Source organism: Cottoperca gobio, chromosome 5 (assembly GCF_900634415.1).
Source record: "Cottoperca gobio chromosome 5, fCotGob3.1, whole genome shotgun sequence".
Lineage (NCBI taxonomy): Eukaryota > Metazoa > Chordata > Actinopteri > Perciformes > Bovichtidae > Cottoperca > Cottoperca gobio.
In genome coordinates, this window is record NC_041359.1 from 18,534,673 (window position 1) to 18,556,962 (window position 22,290).

Sequence of the window (22,290 nt, forward strand, 5' to 3'; positions counted from 1 at the left end):
CGCATGTTGGGTTTCCTACAAACCTCTGCCCCAACATGACCTATAGTCTCTTCTTATATTAAGGCAAGATCATTTGAATATTAAATGAAACTACAAATTTGTAAGATAAATATTTAACCACCTATTTAGAATTGTTTTTCTGTACCGTGGAGAAGATCGCCACAGTGCATTTCTTTTTTAATCTCATACAGCGATGTGCACCAAAGCCAGCTTTCTAACTATAAATCAAAACAAATGCAGCTCCACTTAAGAACTTGTAACACTTCTTCAAACAAAGTACATTTAGGATACAATTTACTGTTTATTTTGAAAAGGAAATTCCAAATAATCTGTTCTAGATGTCTTCTGTAAAAGTATGTGGAGATAACTCTTTGAAAAAGAAAATGTTAACATCTACAAGGTTTTACTTTGCAGCTTCTTCCTAATCCATAATATATGTACATAGTGTTTTTCACGTTGCCACTGTAATAGGAAGAAGTAGTGGTTCTTTGGTTCAGCCATGGGGGAACCTAAAACAACCACACATTATGAAAACTCAAAACGCATCTAGACCACTGCTTAAAAATGTGAGACTGAGTTCACTAAAGCTGCAATTATTAGTCAATGATGGACAAAGAAATCATTGGCAACTGTTTCGATAATCGATTAATCGTTGAAGTAATTTTTCATGCAAAAATGTTAGAAAATGCTGTTTTCAGCCTCTCAAATATGGATATTTCCTGCTTTCCTCTCTTTTATATCATAAGATGAATATCTTTGGGTTTTTGGAGTGACAAAATAAGACATTTAAAGACATCCCCTTTAACTTTGAGAAACTAGGATGGACATTTCTCACTATTTTCTGACATTTTATAGACCAAACGAATAATCAATTAATCTAGAAAATAATCTGCAGATTAATTGACAACTAAAATAATTATTTGCAGCCCTAAAGTCCAGTATATGACAGAACCATGGAACCATTCACAACACTAAAATCATCTCAAATATCCATTTAAAGTCTTGAATGGTTCAGCTGTTTCTGTTTAGCATGCAAAATGCTCTCGAATGAAAGAAAATATATTCTTGTTCAATAAGTCATTTTTCTGCACTACACTAACGTTAATGGGCTCAAGTCAGCTGATGATTTTGACTGTTGTCAGTGTTTGTCCAACCTTTTCGGATATCAGTGGATCAATGTAAATTGTGTCAGTTTGTCCCAAACTTACTTTAGTAGCTTTTTATAATGAAGTGCATTGAGATAAATACATAAATGTCCTGTTTATCAACACAAAGTAGGTATTGATCTTTGTCCCAATTCTGTCATTTAGACATAACCAATTAGCCTGCTTAACAGTACCACTTATTGTGTTTAAAGTGTGAAAAGTAAAATATAAACAAGGAGTTCTATCTCTATTGTTTTAACATGTAAACAGATAAAGACAGAATCGAGAGCTGACAGTGTTCTTTCAGCCGACACATTTCTCTTGACATACATTTCATTTCTGCACCATATTACCAAGACAGGATATATTATAGATCACAACCAACATTTTGAAATAAACACCTGTTTCACTCTGTGGACTGAAATTAGTTCAAAGTTAAATAAAATATAAAATCCTTTTTTTTTTTTTTTCTCGTCAATAACTGCACTCATTCATGTCATAGCAGCTTGTGCCAAATGCCATGCACATTTAGTCTTTGATAAATTAGCACAATTGGTTCTTTGCCAACACAATGAAAATCAACCCTAACCCAACTTTTGTTTAATGGGAGAATATAAATATTGTGCAAAGTTATCAGACTGAGACTTGTGTCTGGAAAACAACTTGAGTAAGTAAATTATCTTGTAACTTCACCCACAATGACCTGATTCAAGATATGACAGTCTGGTCAAGAAGATGTGATCAGGGTGAAGAAAGGCACAATATAATGAGATAACACCAAAATAGTTTTAAAATATAAATAGAATAGTGTCGGTGTGCAGTTTGATGTAAGGGAAAATGTCAACGACTTGTAAATACCCCAATTTCTGCAGTAATCTCTAAAATTGTGGCAGTGATACTCGTACTCCTTTCCTAGTGAGAAAAACTTTCCATCAGTTTTTCTCACATTTTGAGAGAAATGTGCGGGTCATTAATGTATTCAATAAAATAGTTTAATATAATCAAAGTATTCTGGCAGGTATCAGTGCAACAAAAGCAGTCATAGAAAAGAAAAACAAACATTTCATACACCACGGCACACAGCATTCACACAAAGGCCTTCATTTTCTACTTTACTTATGCAGGTTACTTCCATGACACGCAGGTTCCGTCACTGTCTCACTCTCACACACGCACACAAAACAAAAGTGCATTTCTAATTCACGGACAACCCCTCAAAATCATCTATTCCGACTTGGACCTGGTTTTTGAGTTTGGTCTGCACTTCACTTCTTATTATAAAAATCTATTACAGTCAATCCCAAATTGGGAAAACAATTGCAGAACGTAACATTTGTTAAGAAATCATTTCATTGAGTAGGATCTTTTAGATTAAAATCTCTGCAGATTATATTGTAGGTGAGCCTATAAACTTCACATTAAGCTATTAAAGTGCGCAAGAAGGGACAGTTTTCAGAATATGGACAAAAGTCCGATTTGTCTACCGTGATTTGTGCATCAGGTTTGAATCCTGAATTTTGGAGCAAGGCACATCTGCGGATGAAAAAGTGCATTGGCTCTTCATCTACTTTAGAATACATTGAATTAATTGTTCAAAGTGCTTTAAAAATAAACCAGTATTATATTTTTAGAAAACACATATGGGCTTGCCATTAATGCTGGGACATGCTAACTGTTTTAAATACTCATATACTCATATCAGTGGCTCCTTTAGCTCGTGTGCAGACCAAACTCAGCCAGGTCCTTGTCTCAGTGTAAAAATAGCTCTAGATGAAGCTGGTTGACCTCCCTTTATCCTCAGTCAAGGATGTGCTCCCCTCGGACGATGTGTGAAGAAAATTCATAGCGGTCCTGGCTGCGGTGGCCACAGATGTTACACTCGAAAGGCTGACGAAAACCGTGGCAGCCCATGTGGATGGTAAACATGACATGGTCCAGGAAAAGCACACGGCAGTGCTTGCAACGAAAAGAGCGCACAGCTCGCCCCTCCCCGTCTACAACCCGAAACGCCTCCCTAGAAGTGGAGGAGGGCGCTGTAGGTGAGCTTGGGGTTGGCGCGAGGGTAAGAGGTGGGAGGGCTGAGTGGCCTCCATCCTGTCTTTCCACCTCCCTGTCTTTGGCATGGCTGGGACTGCGTCTGTCCTGACTCCTGTGATGAGCAACGGGAGGCGGCGCTGAGTGGTGGTTGTTGTTTGAGTGTTGAAGGTGATGGCCGTTGTTGCTGTGCAGGGTCGGAGCGGTACTGTTGCAAAGCTCATCTGGCATGCTCTCTGTGTCTGTAGAGTCCTGGCAACCGTTGCTAGGTGAGGGTGCGTGACTTCGACTCGCAGGTAGGTCTTCGTGACCCTCTGTCGCCTCCCTTCCCCCGACACCCGCAGCTCCAGTCCCTGTGCAATCCAACCTCGGGCCTAGAGCGACAGAGCTGGGGAGCGGCCTGAATTCTGATAAACATGAAGGGTGAGTAGTGGGAAGGTGTAGAGGCCTCAGTGTGTCTGACGCCCCTCCTCCTCCATTACCTGCTACACCCACGTATTCTCCTCCCAGACCAGTGAAGTGCAGGGTTTCAAGGTCCCCTGCGTGCATCTCTCCGTCTTTATCCAATCCAGCACTGAGTTTATAAGGTGCATCTGCAAGATTGAGGCGTATGAGCTTCTGTCCTGCAATAAAGAAACACAATCTTATGATACTGTACTATTGAAGTCGGTGGAAAACGTCAAATCTGAATTTTCAAAAAGACAGCTTGCCCAGGTAAATGAACAGCCTGCCAAGGTATTTAGATTAATTATTGATGACATAATTAGGTTGGAGGTTATGAGGATGGAGTTCTAATTCAAAATCCAGTTCTAATTTTATTGCCTTCCAAAATGCCTGTATTTTATTTATATAACTGGCAAACCTGTTCCTCCAGACAGGGTTGCAGCAACTCAAACTCCAGGATGTGCCACCTGGAGTCAGTATACTCAAAAAGCATTTAGTAGCAACTATGGTGCTTTTTATAAGGTTTAAGACGATACGGTTTATCACTTGTTATTAAGAGTAATCAATAAACATGAAAACAAAGCCCAGAAGTTTGGTCTGAATCTACGGCCTCTACTCGTGCAGCTTGGATACATAAAATTGTGAAAGCCCGGTCACATCACTTGCACAAAAAGATCAATACGATTGTATGTGGTATCCAATTAAACCAATTAATGCGGCTTTCAGTTTCCTCAACCTGTCCACACTGAGACCAAATGCTCACCTACAAATTTTTGTGGTGTGGATCTCTTGCGTTTGGTGATGCTGTTGGCGAGCCGATCGATAAATGCCATCTTGTCTGAGGAGGGTTGCAGTAGAGAGTCTGGTATAAACTCTAGCTCTCTCACCTCCTCTCCTGCACAGAGTACAAACAAATTGTAATGTTATTCTGGGGGGTATTCTTATTACCCAGACAACATTTATCCCAAATGTTTAAGTTGTACGCTGGTTTTCAACTTTTGGGTAAAAATTAACTAAGTGAGGGCTTGTATGCATTACCTTGTTTAGGAGGTAGACTACATGTTTACACTAGATACCACTAAAGTCCCTTTGGAAACTGATATTTAAGACACTATATTGTGAATTTGGTTACTATCTTATCTCAGAAAATGCTGTTTACCCCTGACATGTCATCTCAATGACTGCCATGAAACCGTACCTGGATTCCGTGCACTGGAGGGCTGCTGCGACTCCAGACTCTGTAAGTAGCTGTGGGTGCGCTCACGGTGCTCCTCCAGGGTGCTCTGCTGCTTGTAACTGCGGCCACAAAAACTGCACTTATATGGCTTCCCTACAGTTGGAGAGGACACTATGAAGAAAATATGAAGATAGCACATTATTGTCACATTATTGTACACCTTCATACAATAAATAAAAACTTTTATCAGCCTTGAACCTGTCCTACCAGCGTGAGTGCGAAGGTGGCCAGTAAGCGCGTCTCGTCTTCGACAGGCATAGCTGCAGAAGGGACATTTAAAGGGCTTCTCCCCCGAGTGCAGCTTAATGTGGCGGAGCAGGTTACCCTTTTGAGTGAAGGAGGCGCCACACTGATTACACTGGAATGGTCTCTCACCTGGAGATAGATCAAACCTGTCAAGCCAACTTGTTTGATTACATCAAGAATTAGTTATATGAACAGATTTGTTCTTGTGGCATTTAAGAGAATTTTCCACACAAGAATGGTCTCTGTATGAAGTTCAGTGTGACATCACCTACTGTATACTCTTGTCTAATACATCTCCATGACTGTTACACTGTTGACTCATTCTTGTATTAGTCAGGGACGCTTTGCTTTAGAAAGATGTTTTTTAGCATTCATCTTCATGTAAACCATTCTCTCTTCATCACAGTATGGCGCTGCTCTAATGACAGCCGTATTATTAATATAATTGTTTTGGATCCTCTTAATAGTTACTGACACAGCTAAACGTATTATCTTTTTGCGTTTTGATTTCTAACAGCAGGACTTGAGGCTCCACGGTGTGAAAACTTCCTTTTACTCTTTGATAACATTTTTGTGAATGAATCACACCCACAAACACCCTTTTATGGCCATTCCAAGTGAATCAATTGTGCTCATCATGAAATCTTACAAATGCACACATCCTCATGAACAGGGGCTGTTCATCAGGCTGAAACAAGCTTTTCACGACAAGTTTGTCCAGTTAAGGGAGCGGTGAACCCGACATGGAACACTCGTAGGAACAAGCCTCACAGAAAAGAGTAAGCGATGTTTAGGTTAAGAATCCAAAAATGTTCTTTCACCCAGATTCAATTGGAGAAAAAATCTGCAATTTAGTCTTCTTTAAAGGCCAGATAGGTTTGGACATGCAATGTTTCAACTCTGCACAGTTAACATTTTGTTCAGTACTTGTGTAAAGAATGGTATACAATAAAACAAAATCTAAATTTCCATTCCAAATACATGTGAAAACCAAAGACATATTCTGTATCTAACCTAATCTCTTTCACAAAAAAAGCTAATATTGTCTCACAGAGACGACTTATCTGAACTAAACTGATCAGTCACCTGTATGGCTGCGTTTGTGCACCATGAGAACATTAGGCCCAATGCAGATCATTCCACAGATGTCACACTTGAGCTTTCCATTTGGAAGTCTGGTGGCTCCAGCTTGCATGGTTTCAGGATTAGTGAGCTCCCTGTAGCCTCCGACAGCCTCAGATCCCTGCTCTGAACCTCCTTCCTCTACCCGCTCCCCTCTTTCATCTTCAGTACTGCGACCTGGGTCTTCATCACTGTACAGCTCCACTTTAATGGAGTTAGCTACAGAGGAAAAGAGCAAACATAAAGGAGGTCTTAATTAAGATAAACTGTTAACCAGCGTATAGCCAGACTTAAAAGAAAGAGACAACCAAGTGTGCATATGCTTACATGTTATTACTTATGTGATAAATGTAGAGATGACTCAGTAATTTAGGGGGCTTTCACAAACTATAGTCTGTTCGCCTAGTCTGAATCAGATTGAAATTGAAGTTTCCTACAATTGGGTCGGATTATGTTCTCACTGTAATTTATCTGCACTATGCCGAGACCGCTTGCGAGAGGTGGTCTTAGACCGTTTCCAAAGCGGTTTGTTTTGTTCCGCAGAGTACGATTACTGCGTTTACAACTGCCCAAACCAACTGCACCAGAGTTAGATAAAGCGGACTAATGTTTGTGAATGTGCCCCAACACTCAAATTAGTATTAATAGATGTATTAAGTGTCATCTGAATAATACAATGACAACTATTTATGTACACCTTTGTGCAAAAATGTAAAACATTTGACATATCACAGTAAGATTATATTACTTATTAAGAGCAAAAAAAAGAAGTGACTTTGGGAATTTGATGTTTTGTGGGATTTACACTTATTTTCTCACTGACCACTGAGGGAGCGACTAGGGGAGGCCTCCTTGCTGTTTGGGGTGCTCACTGTTGCACCTCCAAGGGCCCCAGAAAATTCTTTTTCCATTGAAGAGTCTCCACTAGCTGCTATCAAAAAGGGAAAAAAAGCAAGATCTGTCATTTGAACAACATGCCAACCAATGAAGGCAAGTATATCTGTGATGAAAACAAGTCCTACCTGATATGCAAGACCGGCCATTGCAGTCATCAACATCCATACTAGTTGAAACTGAATACTGAAATAACAGTTGTGTCAAATGTTAAGATCAAACTTAATTATCTCTCCAACACATTCCACCAGTTCATTCAAACGTAAATAAACATCACGTCAACCGTATGTCGTGCACACCCCATTAGTAGAACAGGAAGAAATACAGTTTTCACAGGTAGAGGTCCAATTAGACGTCACATTAGGAAATAAAAAGCCCTGATACAGTTTAAGTTAAATTGGTATCGCGTAAAACAACGTAACTCAGATAAGGTTCAGGATAAGAATACGAAAATGTTATGATATCACACGTGAATGTCAGCTAACTACCAACTTGTCGGTGCAATTTAAATAAAGACATATTCTGAACTTAACCAATATTTAACTGTAACATTAGCTCCTAGCGCTAATAATAAATGTGCTGAAGATTAGCTGGTGTAAGCTAATTAATCGTACCAGAAAATAGTTAACTAGCAGCTGAGTTAGCGCCAACTCTAATCGTAGCAGCTACCGATCAGCTGTTTGACCCATGACAACATTGATAAAGTAACTTAATGTTTAGGCTAATCTTACGTTAGGCCCATCTGAGACAAATCGGTCCGACATGCATATAGTAATCAAGAAAGATAGCGTTTACTTTGACGTTTACATAACGGAGGCGTTGAGGTAACCTAAGTTTACGGGTCGGCCTCGGTGGCTAACGTTAGCATGTGAAATTACCGTTAGCCAAGTTAGCTAAACTCAACACTACAACGTTAAAACAGTATGCCATCCTCGACAGCTTATTAGAAAGCATAGCGCAAAGTTACAGCTAAGTAATATGGGAGATGGCACAAGGTATATAACGTTGACTTGTGAAATGCATTGGCTGACTGGCGCTAAATTGGACATTCAAGTCTCTACAACGTCTTGTTTATCGCTAGCACAACAAACCAACGTTAGCCTGAACTATTAGCTAGCCACAGTCAATGTTTCCTAAACGGTTGCTATGGCACCCACCCCCTCTCAAATGATATGGCTAACCTAGTCGTTAGCTAGCTAGCTTGCGCACCCAAAAGCCCTGAATCTGACTTTTCCCACACAACACAGCGGAGGCAGTCAACTATAAAAAAGTACTTTTAAAGTTGTCCAGTTATCCAGGTAACTGTGGCATTACCTGTCCCTGTCAGGGCCGTTTCAGTGAGATTATACTGTATTTCCATCTGCCTGTTTATGACGGCAGCATCTCCCGGCAGCGTTTACCTTCAGCTTCAAACAATTTCCGGTTAGATCCCAAATGTAGCTGCCTTTCAACCAGCAACAGTGAATGCATTTACATGAACTACGAATATGCATTGAACAACTATCAAATCTACTAAACAACGCTAACACGAATAGATTTAGCGGTGTGTGTTATTTTTTACATTAACATTATAGTTATTAGTTTTTCTTTAAAAAGTGTACAACAAGTAAAATGGCTACACTATGGAATCCACAAAAGAGAGAATAAAGTACAAAAGATTAAACAACAGAAATAAACAAACAAACCAAAACACAGAACAGCAGCTCAGATTCATACACTCAACACCAGAGGTTACAATGATAATGTGTGATAAGAATAGTCAAGAAAATCCCTGCAGCATGGTGGCAAAGACACAAGGTATGTCTACTACATAGTTCAAGTAGAGTTCCCAAATATTAAAGAACTGGTCTGTGTTTGAATGTGATACACATGTAAGGTATTTTGGTTCTAAACCAGACAGCACTCTCTGCCAGCTTTAAACAGATGGTACTTTTCCACTGCAATAAAATGTTCTTCCTTGCAGCATAAGTAAAAACTAAGTAAGAAATATTTCTAATTGTTTTTGGAACTTACACATCTGCTTAATCATTTTTTATATTTCATTTATGACATTTGACCAATACATTTGCAGCTTACAATTAGATAGAGTATCAATTTATGTAATGCATTTAAGGCACATAGGTGAAAGAGCAGGGCTAAAATGATGTATTGGGAATATATTCATTCTGTGTATAATCCTCACTCTTCATCATCGATTGTCATTTGTTTCTGGTGACTCCACATCAAAGCGTTTTCAAAGTTTTGTTTTTTAACTACCCCATAAATTACTATATGTTATAGGCTACACATCCAATGTGTTAGTGTTATTGGAAAATCTGTCATTGTGATGTTTTATTGTCTGAACGGTGCAGGCTTTTAATACAATTTTCCAAAATGTATTAATTGTTTGAATGCATATTCTCATCTTAAACAGTAAACCCTAAAACAATCAACAGATATGTGACTATTTAAGTATATTTTGATGCTAAAATTTTTTACACTGTGGTATTATTACTTTTACTAACTAAAAGAGTTGAATACTTCGTCCACCTATATCTTTACTGAAACAATGGAAACCCATACTTGTTGATATCAGGGTTGATGAAATGTGAAAAGACTTCACATTTTCACCAGTGATTGTGACTTGAAGGTCAGTCTGGAAAAGTGTAAACAGGCTGGCTGGCAGAAACATGCTGGGACGCTCAAAGAGTGACCTCTACTGTACAAGTTGTGTCAGTTATGACGTATGGCTGCTTTTACGACGGTGTGCCTACACAATGACAGTTTCCGTCAGCTTGACTCGCTAATCGTAACCGCGTTGAGCGAGCGTTTTTTTCGTTTCCAATTTCAGTTTGGAACGACAATTTCATCATTTCAAACTATCGATCGATCTCGATTAAAATATCAGATACAGAAAGAGACATTTTTTTTTGATAAATACGAGTTGTACTTTGTGTACTTAAACTCTGAACTTCCAGCTCGAGGCCCAGCAGAGAGCTCGAGCGGCAGCTCCGAAAAGTTTGTTGTTGTCACGTGATGTTAGACGAATGTGGCGATAAAAGTTTGTTTAGATAGTAAAACTAGGTGGCGTACTTAATTAATAAAAGCTATTGATAACCGTTTTCACAAAAATGCCTCAACCAAAACATCGAAAGATTGCTGTTATAGGTTACAGGTCTGTAGGTGAGTAAAGCGCACGAGCTCGTGCACAGCTAATTTTAGTTAGCTAGCTGGCTAACAGGCTAACGTCCTGGCTTTGTTTTCCTCTTTAGTGTATCCAACTAACACCAGTAACGCTAGATTACATGTGTCCACGTTTCTTTGTGCTACGTGTGTTTTCCGAACATGTTGATTAATAAACCACACTAAAACTCAACATTATCCCGTTGTGTAGCTATAGCCATCTGTTACTAGTTGTAACGTGTTTTGTGAAAACAAAGTTAGCTCAGCCGGCCACATCCTGGTGTAGAGCCAAGTAGTGGATGTCGAAACTTTTAGTCTAGCATGTCTAACACAACAAGTATGTAATGTCCAGAATTGTGACCATATTCAACCTCCTACCAAGTGAATACCAGTCGTTTATATTTTGAAATGCCGGTGTTGTGCCAAATTATATGTTAAATCAGGTTCTGTGTTAAACGAAACTTATAGCTATATTGCAATTGCAAACTTTTATCAGACTTTATCACTTAATTTATCATTGTGATAGCAGTCAATACCAACAATGGAGCATCAATAGCATTCACAAATTGTAATATATTTTATAGAAGCAAATAACTCGTAGATACACAGAGAATCACATATTTTGTTCAGCTGTTGCTGAACTATAGTGTATTTTAAGGGTACTATCAATTCACCAGTCAATATGTGTCGAACATTTTGTCTGTATCATCTAATTGATTCTCTAGCATCAAAAAATCTGACAGTATTTAATATAATATTAAGTACACCAAAATTACAGCTCTCAACAGTTCTGACCCTATCCCGAACACTACATCTTGTGTGATGATTGTCACAATAAAATATGTGATATAGTATGATAAAATACATTTACCATGGGAATGGAGCTGAAATTTCTGATCAGGTCAAAGTTTTACACATAATTTGGTATAATACTTGCAATTGATCATGTAATGTGTTTTTGTCTTGTGTAGGTTTTCATCTTGAGACTTAAAGGCATTAATAAGCTACTACACTGTGTGTGTGTGTGTGTGTGTGTGTGTGTGTGTGTGTTACATTGATTTAATGTAGCAGATTGTTATGAAGAGATAGTTTTAACATTGTATGTAAATCCCAAACAACAACCTTGTTATGTTTCTTTGCCCTGCACAGGAAAGTCATCTCTTACAATACAGTTTGTGGAAGGACAGTTTGTTGACTCCTATGACCCCACCATCGAAAACAGTATGTGTCATAATACGATTGTTTGTAAGATATTGCAGCAAAGAAAGTCACAATGTATTTGGCTTAATGTAAAGAAATGTTTTGTAAAACCAGTTCATCTCTCCCCCCAGCCTTTAACAAATTGGTCAGCGTGACTGGTCAAGACTTCAATCTTCAGCTGGTCGATACAGCTGGACAAGTAAGCTCTTCATCTACCACCATATCTGACACAAGCTCTTAACTCTTGGTGTTAAAACAACATACCTGATCTGTTAAATTGTCTTAAGAGACACTTGAACGTCCAATTCAGCGTTAGTCAGCCAGTTAATGTTTTTTTTCTATTCAAAACTTCTTTTGAGTTTTTTTAAATGAAGCTAACACAGGCTGGTATTATGACATGAACTCTGATGACAGATTGACAAGTTATCTATTTAATTGAAAGTGCCAGTTAGACGCTATAGCCTTGTATGTCTGAATCCATTTAATAATGTGTTGTGTTTGGTAACGGTCATGCCCAATGAGATTATAATACCTTCCTTCTGTCTGTAGGATGAGTACTCAATTTTTCACCAATCCCACTCGATGGACATCCATGGTTATGTCCTTGTCTATTCAGTGACTTCCAATAAAAGGTAAGTTGATGTTTTTTTCATATTTGTATGAATAATGAGAGATGCACTGTTAAGTCTATTAAAATATTCTATGTTATGTAGATAAACCTTTATGTGTCTTACAATTTATTGTAGGATTATGTTCTAAGATTTACATACTTTACTGTTACGTGATGCATTCATCCTAAACCCCAGAGATTTACAAGGGTTAAACCCACTGTTGTGTTTATCTAATACCATATACTTTAGGTTTATAATGTTTATTTTTTAGCATTTGTAGTTTTTGGGCTTGTTTTCAACTTCATTGAGTGCCTGCCCATTTCTTTAACCAAACATGCCAAAGTATAGGGTTTTTTGGACTGGCAGTGTAATAGTAAATTAGTAAGTAACACGTTAGAGTTACATACTGACTACACTTAGATCAGTATCTAAAAGTACTTTGATTTCTGTCTCTGTTCAGTTTTGAAGTTGTGCAGGCTCTACACGACAAGCTGCTAGACATGGTTGGGAAGATTCAGTAAGTTTAGTTTGATCTTTAAAATTCAATGCTTCCAAAATTGTCTATAATCTTTCAAGTGATTTTCTTTTAACCAGGTTTGTTTTCCTTTTTTTTTTAAAGGGTCCCAACTGTTCTTGTAGGGAACAAAAAAGATCTCCACATGGAAAGGTAAAGAAGATTATTGAAAACCGTATAATGTTGTTACTGTCAATAAAAAAGAACACTGATACGATCTGACTTTTTGTTCTTAAAAATATTTTTACGACATTTTTCATGACAAGCGTGTTTAATGATAATGATAAAAGAGCAAAACCAATGAATGGATCCTGTTAACATGTATTGCCTGTTTAGCCAAATACAATACAAATGGGGTTTTCAGTAATTGCAAGTTTCCATTACATTTTTCTCAGGGTTATCAAGCCAGAGGAGGGAAAGAAATTGGCTGATTCCTGGGGTGCTGCATTCATGGAGTCCTCAGCCAAGGAGAATGAGGTAATGACGGATATCTCTTTGAATATTACCAACTCATCAATGCAGTCCACAATACTAATTCTGACATAGATTCACACTTCAATTCATTTCAATATGCTTCATCATCTGATGACAATATTTTTGCAATGCAGACTGCTGTGGAGGTTTTCAAGCGGATCATTTTGGAGATGGAGAAAGCTGATGGAAATGCCCCTCCAGAGGAGAAGAAGTGTGCTGTGATGTAAAAGTGTATCCGGGACATCAGTAAGCTCATTTGCTGAAGACGAGGCACAACTTCACCAGCTTGCCAATTGTGACCTCACCGACACCAAGACACTGCAGTGGATTTTTTCTACTCCATTGTGATACTTGATTGATTTACATAGCAAGGCAACTGCCCAGACAGTTGATAAACTATCCCACTAATTGTAACCACAGGGAGAAGTTTTATAAGAGCAAGATTAATATTTGTTTTAGACAAAGAAGCACCGTCATTGAACACTTTCTTTAAATATTGAAATGTAATCTAAAACTGGGCAAAATCTTAAACCAAATGCTCAGAAAAAAAAACATTTTGGTCCCAATTAATTGCATCAAATCTTTCATGAAAGTATTATGGTAATAACTACTTCTAAATCTGATGTTTGAGACATCATTGGCTTATATTTTAACTCTTTGAATAGTTGAGTTACTGTACAGGTAGGGCTGGTTAATAATCTTTTAAGGACTGGTATTTCAATAGGTCTTTTTTTGACAGTGATTGAGAGTCACAGTTCACATTGCTTTAAATGTGGTGTTAAAATGTCAGTATCGCTCACAAATGGAGTTCCTTGAACACCCTCGAATGAGATTTCACTTAAGAAATTTCACTGGTTTCACAGTTTTTCTCACTGTAATTTCTATCAATTTATCTTCAGGTACCTTTCACCAATGAACTCTTGATCTTTGTCTTCACGATGGAGGGATCTAATTGTATATCTAACAACTCACATTTTAAGCTCTTCTGCGAGGCAGATTAGTCCTCTTCCATTGTTTCTACAGTTTAATTTCTCCTTATTGACTGTAATAAAGATGTTACATTATGGACCACCCTCAGAGACATTTAGTATAGATTGGTATAGATCTTTGGTATTTACCAGTTATGGCCTTTTTATACAATATAAATAGAATCTTAAAAATTGGTTTGATACTATTGGTTATATTTTGAGTGGTGCAGGTTTACTCTCCCTTCAATATCCTAAGTAGATTATATTCTTATAAATGCGTTATAATTATGAACATTGTTGAGTTGCAATTTAAGTGCATTTTAACACTGCGTAAGACTATTTAAGTGGCTGAAGGCTACAGAGTTAGTAATCTTTGAGCTAATGACTTTGATTTGATGGTTCATGCTGGCTGGATTGAACAAAGCCAGGATGGCATGCAGTCCATTTAATTAACATGGAGGATTTGCATGATCACTGTCAGATGCTTGAGATCCTTAATGAGTTGTTTTTCTTAGATCCTGTAGCCTTACAAAGACATGACACAATGTGGATTTCACCCCATAATCCTCATGTTATACCTGTAGTGGGTAATTGTAACTTCTTTTTTTTATCAAGTGCTTTACTGAGAAAGTAGTTGATTGATTGATGATGGTTGAACAATAGCTGGTGATGCTGTGTCTTGTGCCTTACAGTTCCTCAAACTCCCTCATATACTTCCCTTCATGGCTCAAGGTGCTCTTGAAGGGTATGTTTTTTTTTCCTTCTGTTGACTTGATACCACGGTGCCGGTGGTGTTGTGCACCTGAACACCAATATCCACTTGTGGGTCAATGTTGATTCAGAAATCTTGCTGTAAACAGTTTTGTATATAAATAAATCTGTTACTCATTTGCTGTGTCATTGTGCTTGGCTGGATAATTAGTCGCTAAAAGTAGGAAACAACCGGGTCGGCGATATACAGTATATTACGGCAGTTTACAGTGGAGTGGTATATGTTGATGCTCTACAATAACTGGTCATTGGGCTAAACTGTAACTTCACAGCCACGCTAAATATCTGTATATGGTATGTAAGCATACACAGCATCATAGTGTCGGGGGTTGACCTACGGTCCGCTTCAGACATCAGATTGTGGTGCGTTAACACTACATGAAATACGGTAACGACTGTACAGCCATTCAAGTTGCTCATTGCGAGTTGTAGTTGAAGATCTGCGTGTTTCTTACCGCAGGATCCTGCCAAACAAACCCGGCTACAGGAAGGAGAAACCGCGAATGGAATATGGAGTGTGTAAGTTTATCTAGAGAACTTAAGCAAGTGTAGATAGTTAGCTTTCTAACAAACCCTATCCACCCTAAGTTATAACGTGACTTTCCGGAGCACGCTAATGGTAGCAGCTAACTAAGTTAGCTAAGTCTTTGCAGTAGTTCTGAATCTAATGTTAGCTCACTTGTTTGTAACTGTAGTCAACTGTTGGGAAGAAACATAACTGTGTTTTCATCCCCGGTAGGGGTGTATAAGTACTAGTCAGTTAAGATAAACAAGACATAATGTCATATAATGCCTCACCAGGGCAACCGAAGTGAAAAGTCACCTCGATTGACTGGTTAATGTCAACAGACTAGCAGCTAGCTTAATGCTAATGCTATTATTATTATGGTTTTGTACAAAGCGACAACACTGTCTGTCGGCTTGCAAATGAGGCCCAGGTTATATTGTATCAGTGCTGTCAAAGGAATCGTTCATAACAATAAATACATTTATATCCATGTTTTACAATGCTCACTCAAGTAAACGGCTGTGCTTAGCTGAAGTTACTTGTTGTTAAACTAGCTGACATCATACGTAGCTACAGATAATTAGCTACATCATCAACTTTGTGTGCCATATGTCCAGGGTAAAAATGCTGAAGACAAGTTGTTAGTGAGACTTTGATGAACACACATTGAACATAACGTTAAATCTGGCTCATGCATGCTTACAATATACACATTCCTACCTACATGCTCCACTTAATGTTAATTTAAGATGAACCCAGCCATCTTAATACCAACTTCAATACAACAGTTTGAATTATAACAACATTAAACATAAACATAACAATGTTAAGGTACCTAACCGCTTGTCATAAACATTTTAAACCATATGCCTAGTTTAATCAGTGTTGTTGCCCAGTGCCCTAACCCTGATGGGATTAATACAGTAGCAAGGCTGGGGATTATTTAGCCATGTCAACAGGCTTTTGAATAACACATTCACATTCACTTGTTTTGGAGGCTGCATAGTTTAATGACCGTTATCTTCCATTTCAGATTCCATTGGCTATTGATGATCTTGAGGGCAAAAAGGACCCCATCATAGAGGGTAAAGGATTTATATAATTCAGTGATGTTAAAAAACAGCCAACAGTTTGTCCTCAATAGTCTCTGTCATTCCTTCAGATCCAGAGCACAATGTGTACACAAGGTTTATGAAGTCCCACCGGTGTTATGACCTCGTACCTACCAGCTCCAAACTGGTTGTGTTCGATACATCACTCCAGGTAAAGCAAAACCTTTGAATCTGAAAAAATTGAATCGATCTGCTATCGGCTAATTTAAACAAAAACAATGTTTGCTGTAATTATCTTTAGGTCAAGAAAGCTTTTTTTGCCCTCGTTTCTAATGGGGTAAGAGCAGCGCCTCTGTGGGACAGCAAAAAGCAGTGCTTCGTTGGTAAGGGCAATTTTCATTTGGCACACTTTCATTCTGTGTAAAATAAAATAAATGACTGACTGACTTGATTCTTCTCATGCATCTCCGCAGGTATGCTGACCATCACAGACTTTATTAACATCCTACATCGCTACTACAAATCTCCATTGGTAAGATGGTGGACACTAAATGTTTATACTTTTAGTATTGTAAGATTAGGTGTAACATTAAATCTCAGAACTACAAGCTTGTTTTGTCATATAGTGTTTTATCTAATGTTTCCAAATGTGTCCGTGTAACTTTTCAAGCTTGTCTTGATTCTAGAGCTGCAACTGATTAGTTGACTAAGCCATTAGTTGATCGACAGAAAAATAATCGCCAACTATTTTGATAAAAGATTTATTGTTAAAGTAATTTTTCATGCAAAAATGGCAGAAAATACAGTTTTCAGCCTCTAAAATATGGAGATTTCCTGCTTTTCTCAGTTTTTTTTTTATCATATCAAAAGTATTCTTTTTGGGTTTTGGACTGACAAAACAAGACACTTAAAAAAGTCACCTTGGACTTTGAGAATCTGGGATGGACACTTTTCACTATTTTCTGACATTATATGGACCATATGATTAATCTATTAATCTAGAAAAGTAATCTGAAGATTAATCGATAATGAAAATAATCATTAGTTGCAGCCCTTCTTGATTTCTTCTTCTCTTTGTTATCTTTCAGGTTCAGATATATGAGTTGGAGGAACACAAAATTGAAACATGGAGAGGTGATACATTTGAATTAAGATGTAATGTACTTCTTTACATTGACTTGACCGTCTTGACTATATTGTCCTGTTTTGGTTTGTTATAGAGTTGTACCTTCAAGACTCTTTTAAGCCCTTGGTTAGCATATCTCCCAATGCGAGGTGAGTTATAATTATTATTATTTAAATGTTATTGTTGGTGTGAAACTTCACTTTTCTGAACAAACAGATGTTGCGTACCTTTGGCAGTAACCCTTAAAGGCTTGGCCTTTTCCCAGCAGATGTTGTTGAAGTACAAAGAGGCGTCTGAAATGTTCCTTCACACCTTATTTTCTTGACCCGAGTCTCTGTTAATAGAGGCAGATATCAAACGCTACTTGGAATTAAACTGAGGCTACAAGCAGCTTTTCTGTGATTGATAGAAACGTATTAATAACGGCATGAAGTTATCAATATTTCCAATAGTAACTTTTTGTTGTCTAAATAAAGTTGCTGGGAGATATGAAGTTTTGTTAGTTCCCATCATTTATCGTTTGAACGCTTCAATTACCGTGCCAAGATACCAACAGTTGACAAAGTAACATTAGTAAATATATCGTAGCTTTTTTCCCTTTTTATCTCATCTTTTTATCTTGATTAACTTGGTCCTCTCTGAACTTCACTGTCACAGTTTGTATGATGCAGTATCATCCCTGCTAAAGAATAAGATCCACAGACTGCCTGTAATCGACCCCCTGACAGGGAACACGCTCTATATTCTCACACACAAGAGGATTCTCAAGTTCTTGAAGCTTTTTGTAAGTCTTTTGGTTTCTCTCCTTACTACTTAATACTTTACATTATTTTCAGTTTTGAGTCTGATAATAACATTGCTGATGTCTAGTACAGAGTAAAGACTTAAACAGTTAAGGAAAAGTGATTATTATAACACTGTTTTACAAAGCCATTCTCCCACAATCTTTTGTTATTATTTCCAGATATCAGAGATGCCAAAACCTTCGTTCTTGAGACGAACCTTAGAGGACCTGAACATCGGAACATTCCAGAACATAGCAGTGGTCCGCACAGACACACCGTTGTACACGGCGCTGGGTATTTTTGTTGAGCAGCGAGTGTCGGCGCTCCCCGTTGTGGATGACAAAGGTATGTGGGCTGGTTGAAATGACATCCTTGTTGATTTTGAAAAACTGGCCTCTTGAATTTTGCTTTTGTGTACTAATATGCTGCCTCTCTTGCAGGTCGAGTGGTGGATATATACTCAAAATTTGATGTTATAGTAAGTTATGTGTCTTTTATCCTTTTCTTTTGCTTAAAAGCACATAGTCAAAGATGCCTGTATCCCGAAGCCCAAGATGATGCTTTCAAATTGCTTGCCTTATTTGACCAGCACTTCAAAATATTCACTTTACAATTGGATATGATAAAGAAAAGCATCAAATCATGACATTTCAGAAGCTTTAGCCAGCAGATCTTTGGAAAATATTGGAATATAATATTATATATATATATATATATATATATATATATATATATATATATATATATATATATATATATATATATATATATATATAGTGTGATAGAGGATTTATACCACCCAGCCTTACTGAAGATGTGTGTGTGTGTAAAATGTAACCTGAAGACCTGTGTTGATACAGAACCTGGCAGCAGAGAAGACATACAACAACCTGGATTTGACAGTGACCAAAGCCTTGCAGCATCGTTCTCAGTACTTTGAAGGAGTGCTGACCTGCAACAGGAACGACACCCTGGAGGCCATCATCAACAGACTGGTGGAGGCCGAGGTGAGGGTTGGATGTCATTATGCGTCACCAAGTAGCCATCTCTTGTTGCTGGTTTGCCCCCTGTTGCTTTTGGCTGTTACTGTCCAGAGTTTAAATAGCCTATGACAATGTGTCTGAAATGTTCCTCCACACTTAAATTCATGTAAATTCAACGTCCACTGAAGCTTCTGCTCCGCTGCGGAGATGAAACAGTAAATCAGTCTCCTCATCGCTCCACACAGATGAAACCTTCCTCACATTAATACATGAAACCAACAGAAATGTCATATTGCCATTGAGTTTTCTATATTGTTGTTCACCGTTTGCGGTTCGACTGATGCTCTTTTAATCACGCCACCTTGTTGCGCCTCCTTCTTCATCCGGCAGTGGATGGAACAAGCATTCCTTTGCATTTTCTTTTGCCAATTTTCTCAAACTTATGTTAAAATGTTCGATTTCATTTGGATTTTTTTGTTGAGGGACATCTGTCTATTGTCAACTACCAGTTACTTTATACATTCTCCTGGCCATTAAAGAAATACTATTTTCCAGAGGTAAAAGTAACGTTGATGGTCCTCCTGTGCGTCCTTCAGGTACACAGGCTGGTGGTTGTGGACGAGCAGGACGTGGTGAAGGGAATTGTGTCCCTCTCAGATATTCTCCAGGCACTAGTGCTGACTGATGGTGAAGAGGGTAAGTACAGTTGTGTAATCATTCACACATTTTCCTAAATATTAGAGATGCGGCGATTGAAACAGGCTCATATGTCTCAAATGATATTATAATTCATTGCCATGCATGCTGCTCAGAGTAATCGCAGCTCAGGCAGGTCAACAAATTGGAAATCGGCCAAGAAAATGTATATCTGTGCATCTCTACTAAATATGTTAATGATAAATGATTTTGATTTCTCTGTCCACAGGCACAGTTTGAGGAAGTTTCTCTAACAAGGAAAGGCTACAGTTTTAAGAGGAGGTCGGAGCAAAAGGAGAAAGAACAGACATGTGTATGTTGAAGTAGCATCACCCATCTCCTGTAACTAGACTTCCCTATATTCATACATGAAGACTTCTCCCTCCCTGCAGAAATATGAAGCTTTAGCAATGCAGCAATATAATATTGTAGTAGCCCATGACCTACAGAAGCCGTAAATTGAGCCAAATTCCAAGCAGCGAGAGGTGTAAAAGCACAAGAGACATCATTCATTTTGGCTTTGATTGCAAATGTATTCCTGTTAGTATAAATTATGTCACAAGATAGAGGAAATCTGATTTACCTGTATTGCCTTTTGTTGGCAGCATTTCATTTCTATAATAAGGCTGAAACCTCGATGCACATAAAGCCTGTGTAAAGGTCATTTTAAACATTTGTTTGAGGCCTGTTCTGTGTACAACTACAGGTAAAGACCTACGTAGTATGGTGTTTTCCATCTTAAATGATAATTTTATCCAACTAGTTTGATTATTTAAATGCGGTTGTATTTTCTACCAATTTGAAAAGACGTTGATGGTTACATAATTATTTATGTGTTTGTATTTATCATACAATAGCTTCATGCTACTTTTGTGTGAAGATTATATAAGTGATCTAGCTTAATTTATCATTCAAACACTAGATCTAGAAAGCACTGGTCAATTAGAAAATGATTTCACAGAAAAGAGTCACTATATCTTTAATAAAGCAGGACTTATGCAGGTTTCAGGACCAATCCAAAAGAAATAAGGCCAGTTTTAATTAACTGAATTAAAAAAGTACCACAGTTACCATTGTGTGAAGAATTCAAGGGCTCAGGTTTTAATCTGTTGTGTAGCAAAACTGGAAGAGCATGGACCGATGTGTCTGAAATAGAGCTGCAACTAACAAAACAGTATTTTCTACCATTTTTGCATGAAAAATTAATTTATCATCAAAATAGTTGGCGATTATTTTTTGTGTCAATTGATTCATTTAGTTGACTTATCGTTGCAGCTCTAGTCTGAAATAAAATAAAATAGAATTTCTGCCGTTTGAGACAAAATAATTGTGCGGTATCCTCTTTTAAGGCACAAGCTCTGGATATTTCTGGGTTCTGTTTTGCCATTTTGTCTGTGTTGTCATGTATAACAACATTTCTAATTAATTGTAAATTTTATTTTAGGATTTTTTCTCTGCCCGTTTTGTTACTCACACTTTGGGTGTTGGCATTATTAGCGTTAAAGGGACTTGCTTATTGCTTCACTGCTGCAAAATCTCATGTTTTTGGAAATGTTGTCAGCTTGAAAACTTAGTCAAATGAACATTTCTGTGGCATCGTTTGTTTTCTGATTTCTACCTTCTTTGGTGCGTTATGTTGATGTCGGTGTGTGAACATCAAGTCTTCTGCGTCTATTCAACCATTTTCTGTTTATTGTCTTAAGGGGATTTTATCAAAATCACTCAATACCAGCATTTCCTTTCGATTTTCTGAAAAGGTTGGGCCAGAAACATTCACACTTCCTGTTTCTATGTATATGAAATGGAAAATGTACAACTGCATGTAAATGCACATTTTTTGTAGTGATCTGCATTGAGATTAAGATTGAAAGGATGAGCAATAAAATATTCTTTTGAGTTTGTTATATATGGTGTTATTGTTAAATGCATACATCTTATATCATCACATATAAACTTTATCTATGAATGTAACTGGGTAGATACTTTATTGATCCTGAGGGAAATGTAGGTAGCTTGATGAGAAATTAATTTACACTAACATTAACTTAAGATATTCATGAAAGCAGCTTTAACTGTTTTATTATATTTATATTTATTTGGCCACTTGGGGCCAGCGGAAACCAGCTTTAAACTAAATGACAGCTGGATGCTCCATATGGAAAACCTTTGTAATACAAGGTTGGGGTTGGTCAGAGATGTTGACTCGAGTCATTGTGACTTGGACTTGAGTCGACTCGAGTCACTGTTTTGATGACTTGCAACTTAAAAAGGCATGAGACTCAACTTGAGACATGACTCAAATGATTATGTGTCTGTTT

At 37.7% G+C, this 22,290-nt stretch overlaps 3 protein-coding genes across 8 annotated transcripts; 2 read left to right on the top strand and 1 right to left on the bottom strand.

The window, feature by feature from the left end:
* Positions 1 to 1,563: 1,563 nt before the first annotated feature.
* On the bottom strand, positions 1,564 to 8,589 carry LOC115008130 (zinc finger protein Eos-like). Of its 6 annotated transcripts, XM_029431464.1 has the most exons (9): positions 7,854 to 8,175; positions 7,251 to 7,308; positions 7,052 to 7,159; positions 6,193 to 6,447; positions 5,068 to 5,235; positions 4,822 to 4,971; positions 4,387 to 4,518; positions 3,662 to 3,802; positions 1,564 to 3,586 (listed from the first exon to the last, which is right to left on the bottom strand). In XM_029431464.1, the coding sequence occupies exons 1-9, from the start codon at positions 7,884 to 7,886 to the stop codon at positions 2,943 to 2,945; spliced, it is 1,689 nt and encodes a 562-aa protein (XP_029287324.1). In that variant the 5' UTR covers positions 7,887 to 8,175; the 3' UTR covers positions 1,564 to 2,942. The 6 variants fall into 6 exon arrangements, with proteins under 6 accessions (XP_029287324.1, XP_029287323.1, XP_029287321.1 ...); XM_029431463.1 differs by lacking the exon at positions 7,854 to 8,175 and adding an exon at positions 8,437 to 8,589 and having other exon boundaries at positions 1,564 to 3,802; positions 7,052 to 7,156; XM_029431461.1 differs by lacking the exon at positions 7,854 to 8,175 and adding an exon at positions 8,437 to 8,589 and having other exon boundaries at positions 1,564 to 3,802.
* Positions 8,590 to 9,868: 1,279 nt separating this feature from the next.
* rhebl1 (Ras homolog, mTORC1 binding like 1) lies at positions 9,869 to 14,941 on the top strand. Its single transcript, XM_029432624.1, has 8 exons — positions 9,869 to 10,284; positions 11,434 to 11,505; positions 11,616 to 11,683; positions 12,034 to 12,116; positions 12,556 to 12,612; positions 12,715 to 12,762; positions 13,005 to 13,086; positions 13,218 to 14,941. The coding sequence occupies exons 1-8, from the start codon at positions 10,233 to 10,235 to the stop codon at positions 13,308 to 13,310; spliced, it is 555 nt and encodes a 184-aa protein (XP_029288484.1). The 5' UTR covers positions 9,869 to 10,232; the 3' UTR covers positions 13,311 to 14,941.
* Positions 14,942 to 15,173: 232 nt separating this feature from the next.
* On the top strand, positions 15,174 to 21,874 carry prkag1 (protein kinase, AMP-activated, gamma 1 non-catalytic subunit). The gene is made up of 13 exons (XM_029432323.1): positions 15,174 to 15,341; positions 16,364 to 16,415; positions 16,493 to 16,593; positions 16,684 to 16,765; positions 16,856 to 16,914; positions 17,471 to 17,516; positions 17,603 to 17,657; positions 18,166 to 18,292; positions 18,473 to 18,638; positions 18,734 to 18,771; positions 19,154 to 19,300; positions 19,873 to 19,972; positions 20,202 to 21,874. The coding sequence occupies exons 1-13, from the start codon at positions 15,333 to 15,335 to the stop codon at positions 20,210 to 20,212; spliced, it is 993 nt and encodes a 330-aa protein (XP_029288183.1). The 5' UTR covers positions 15,174 to 15,332; the 3' UTR covers positions 20,213 to 21,874.
* The last annotated feature ends 416 nt before the right edge of the window (positions 21,875 to 22,290 follow it).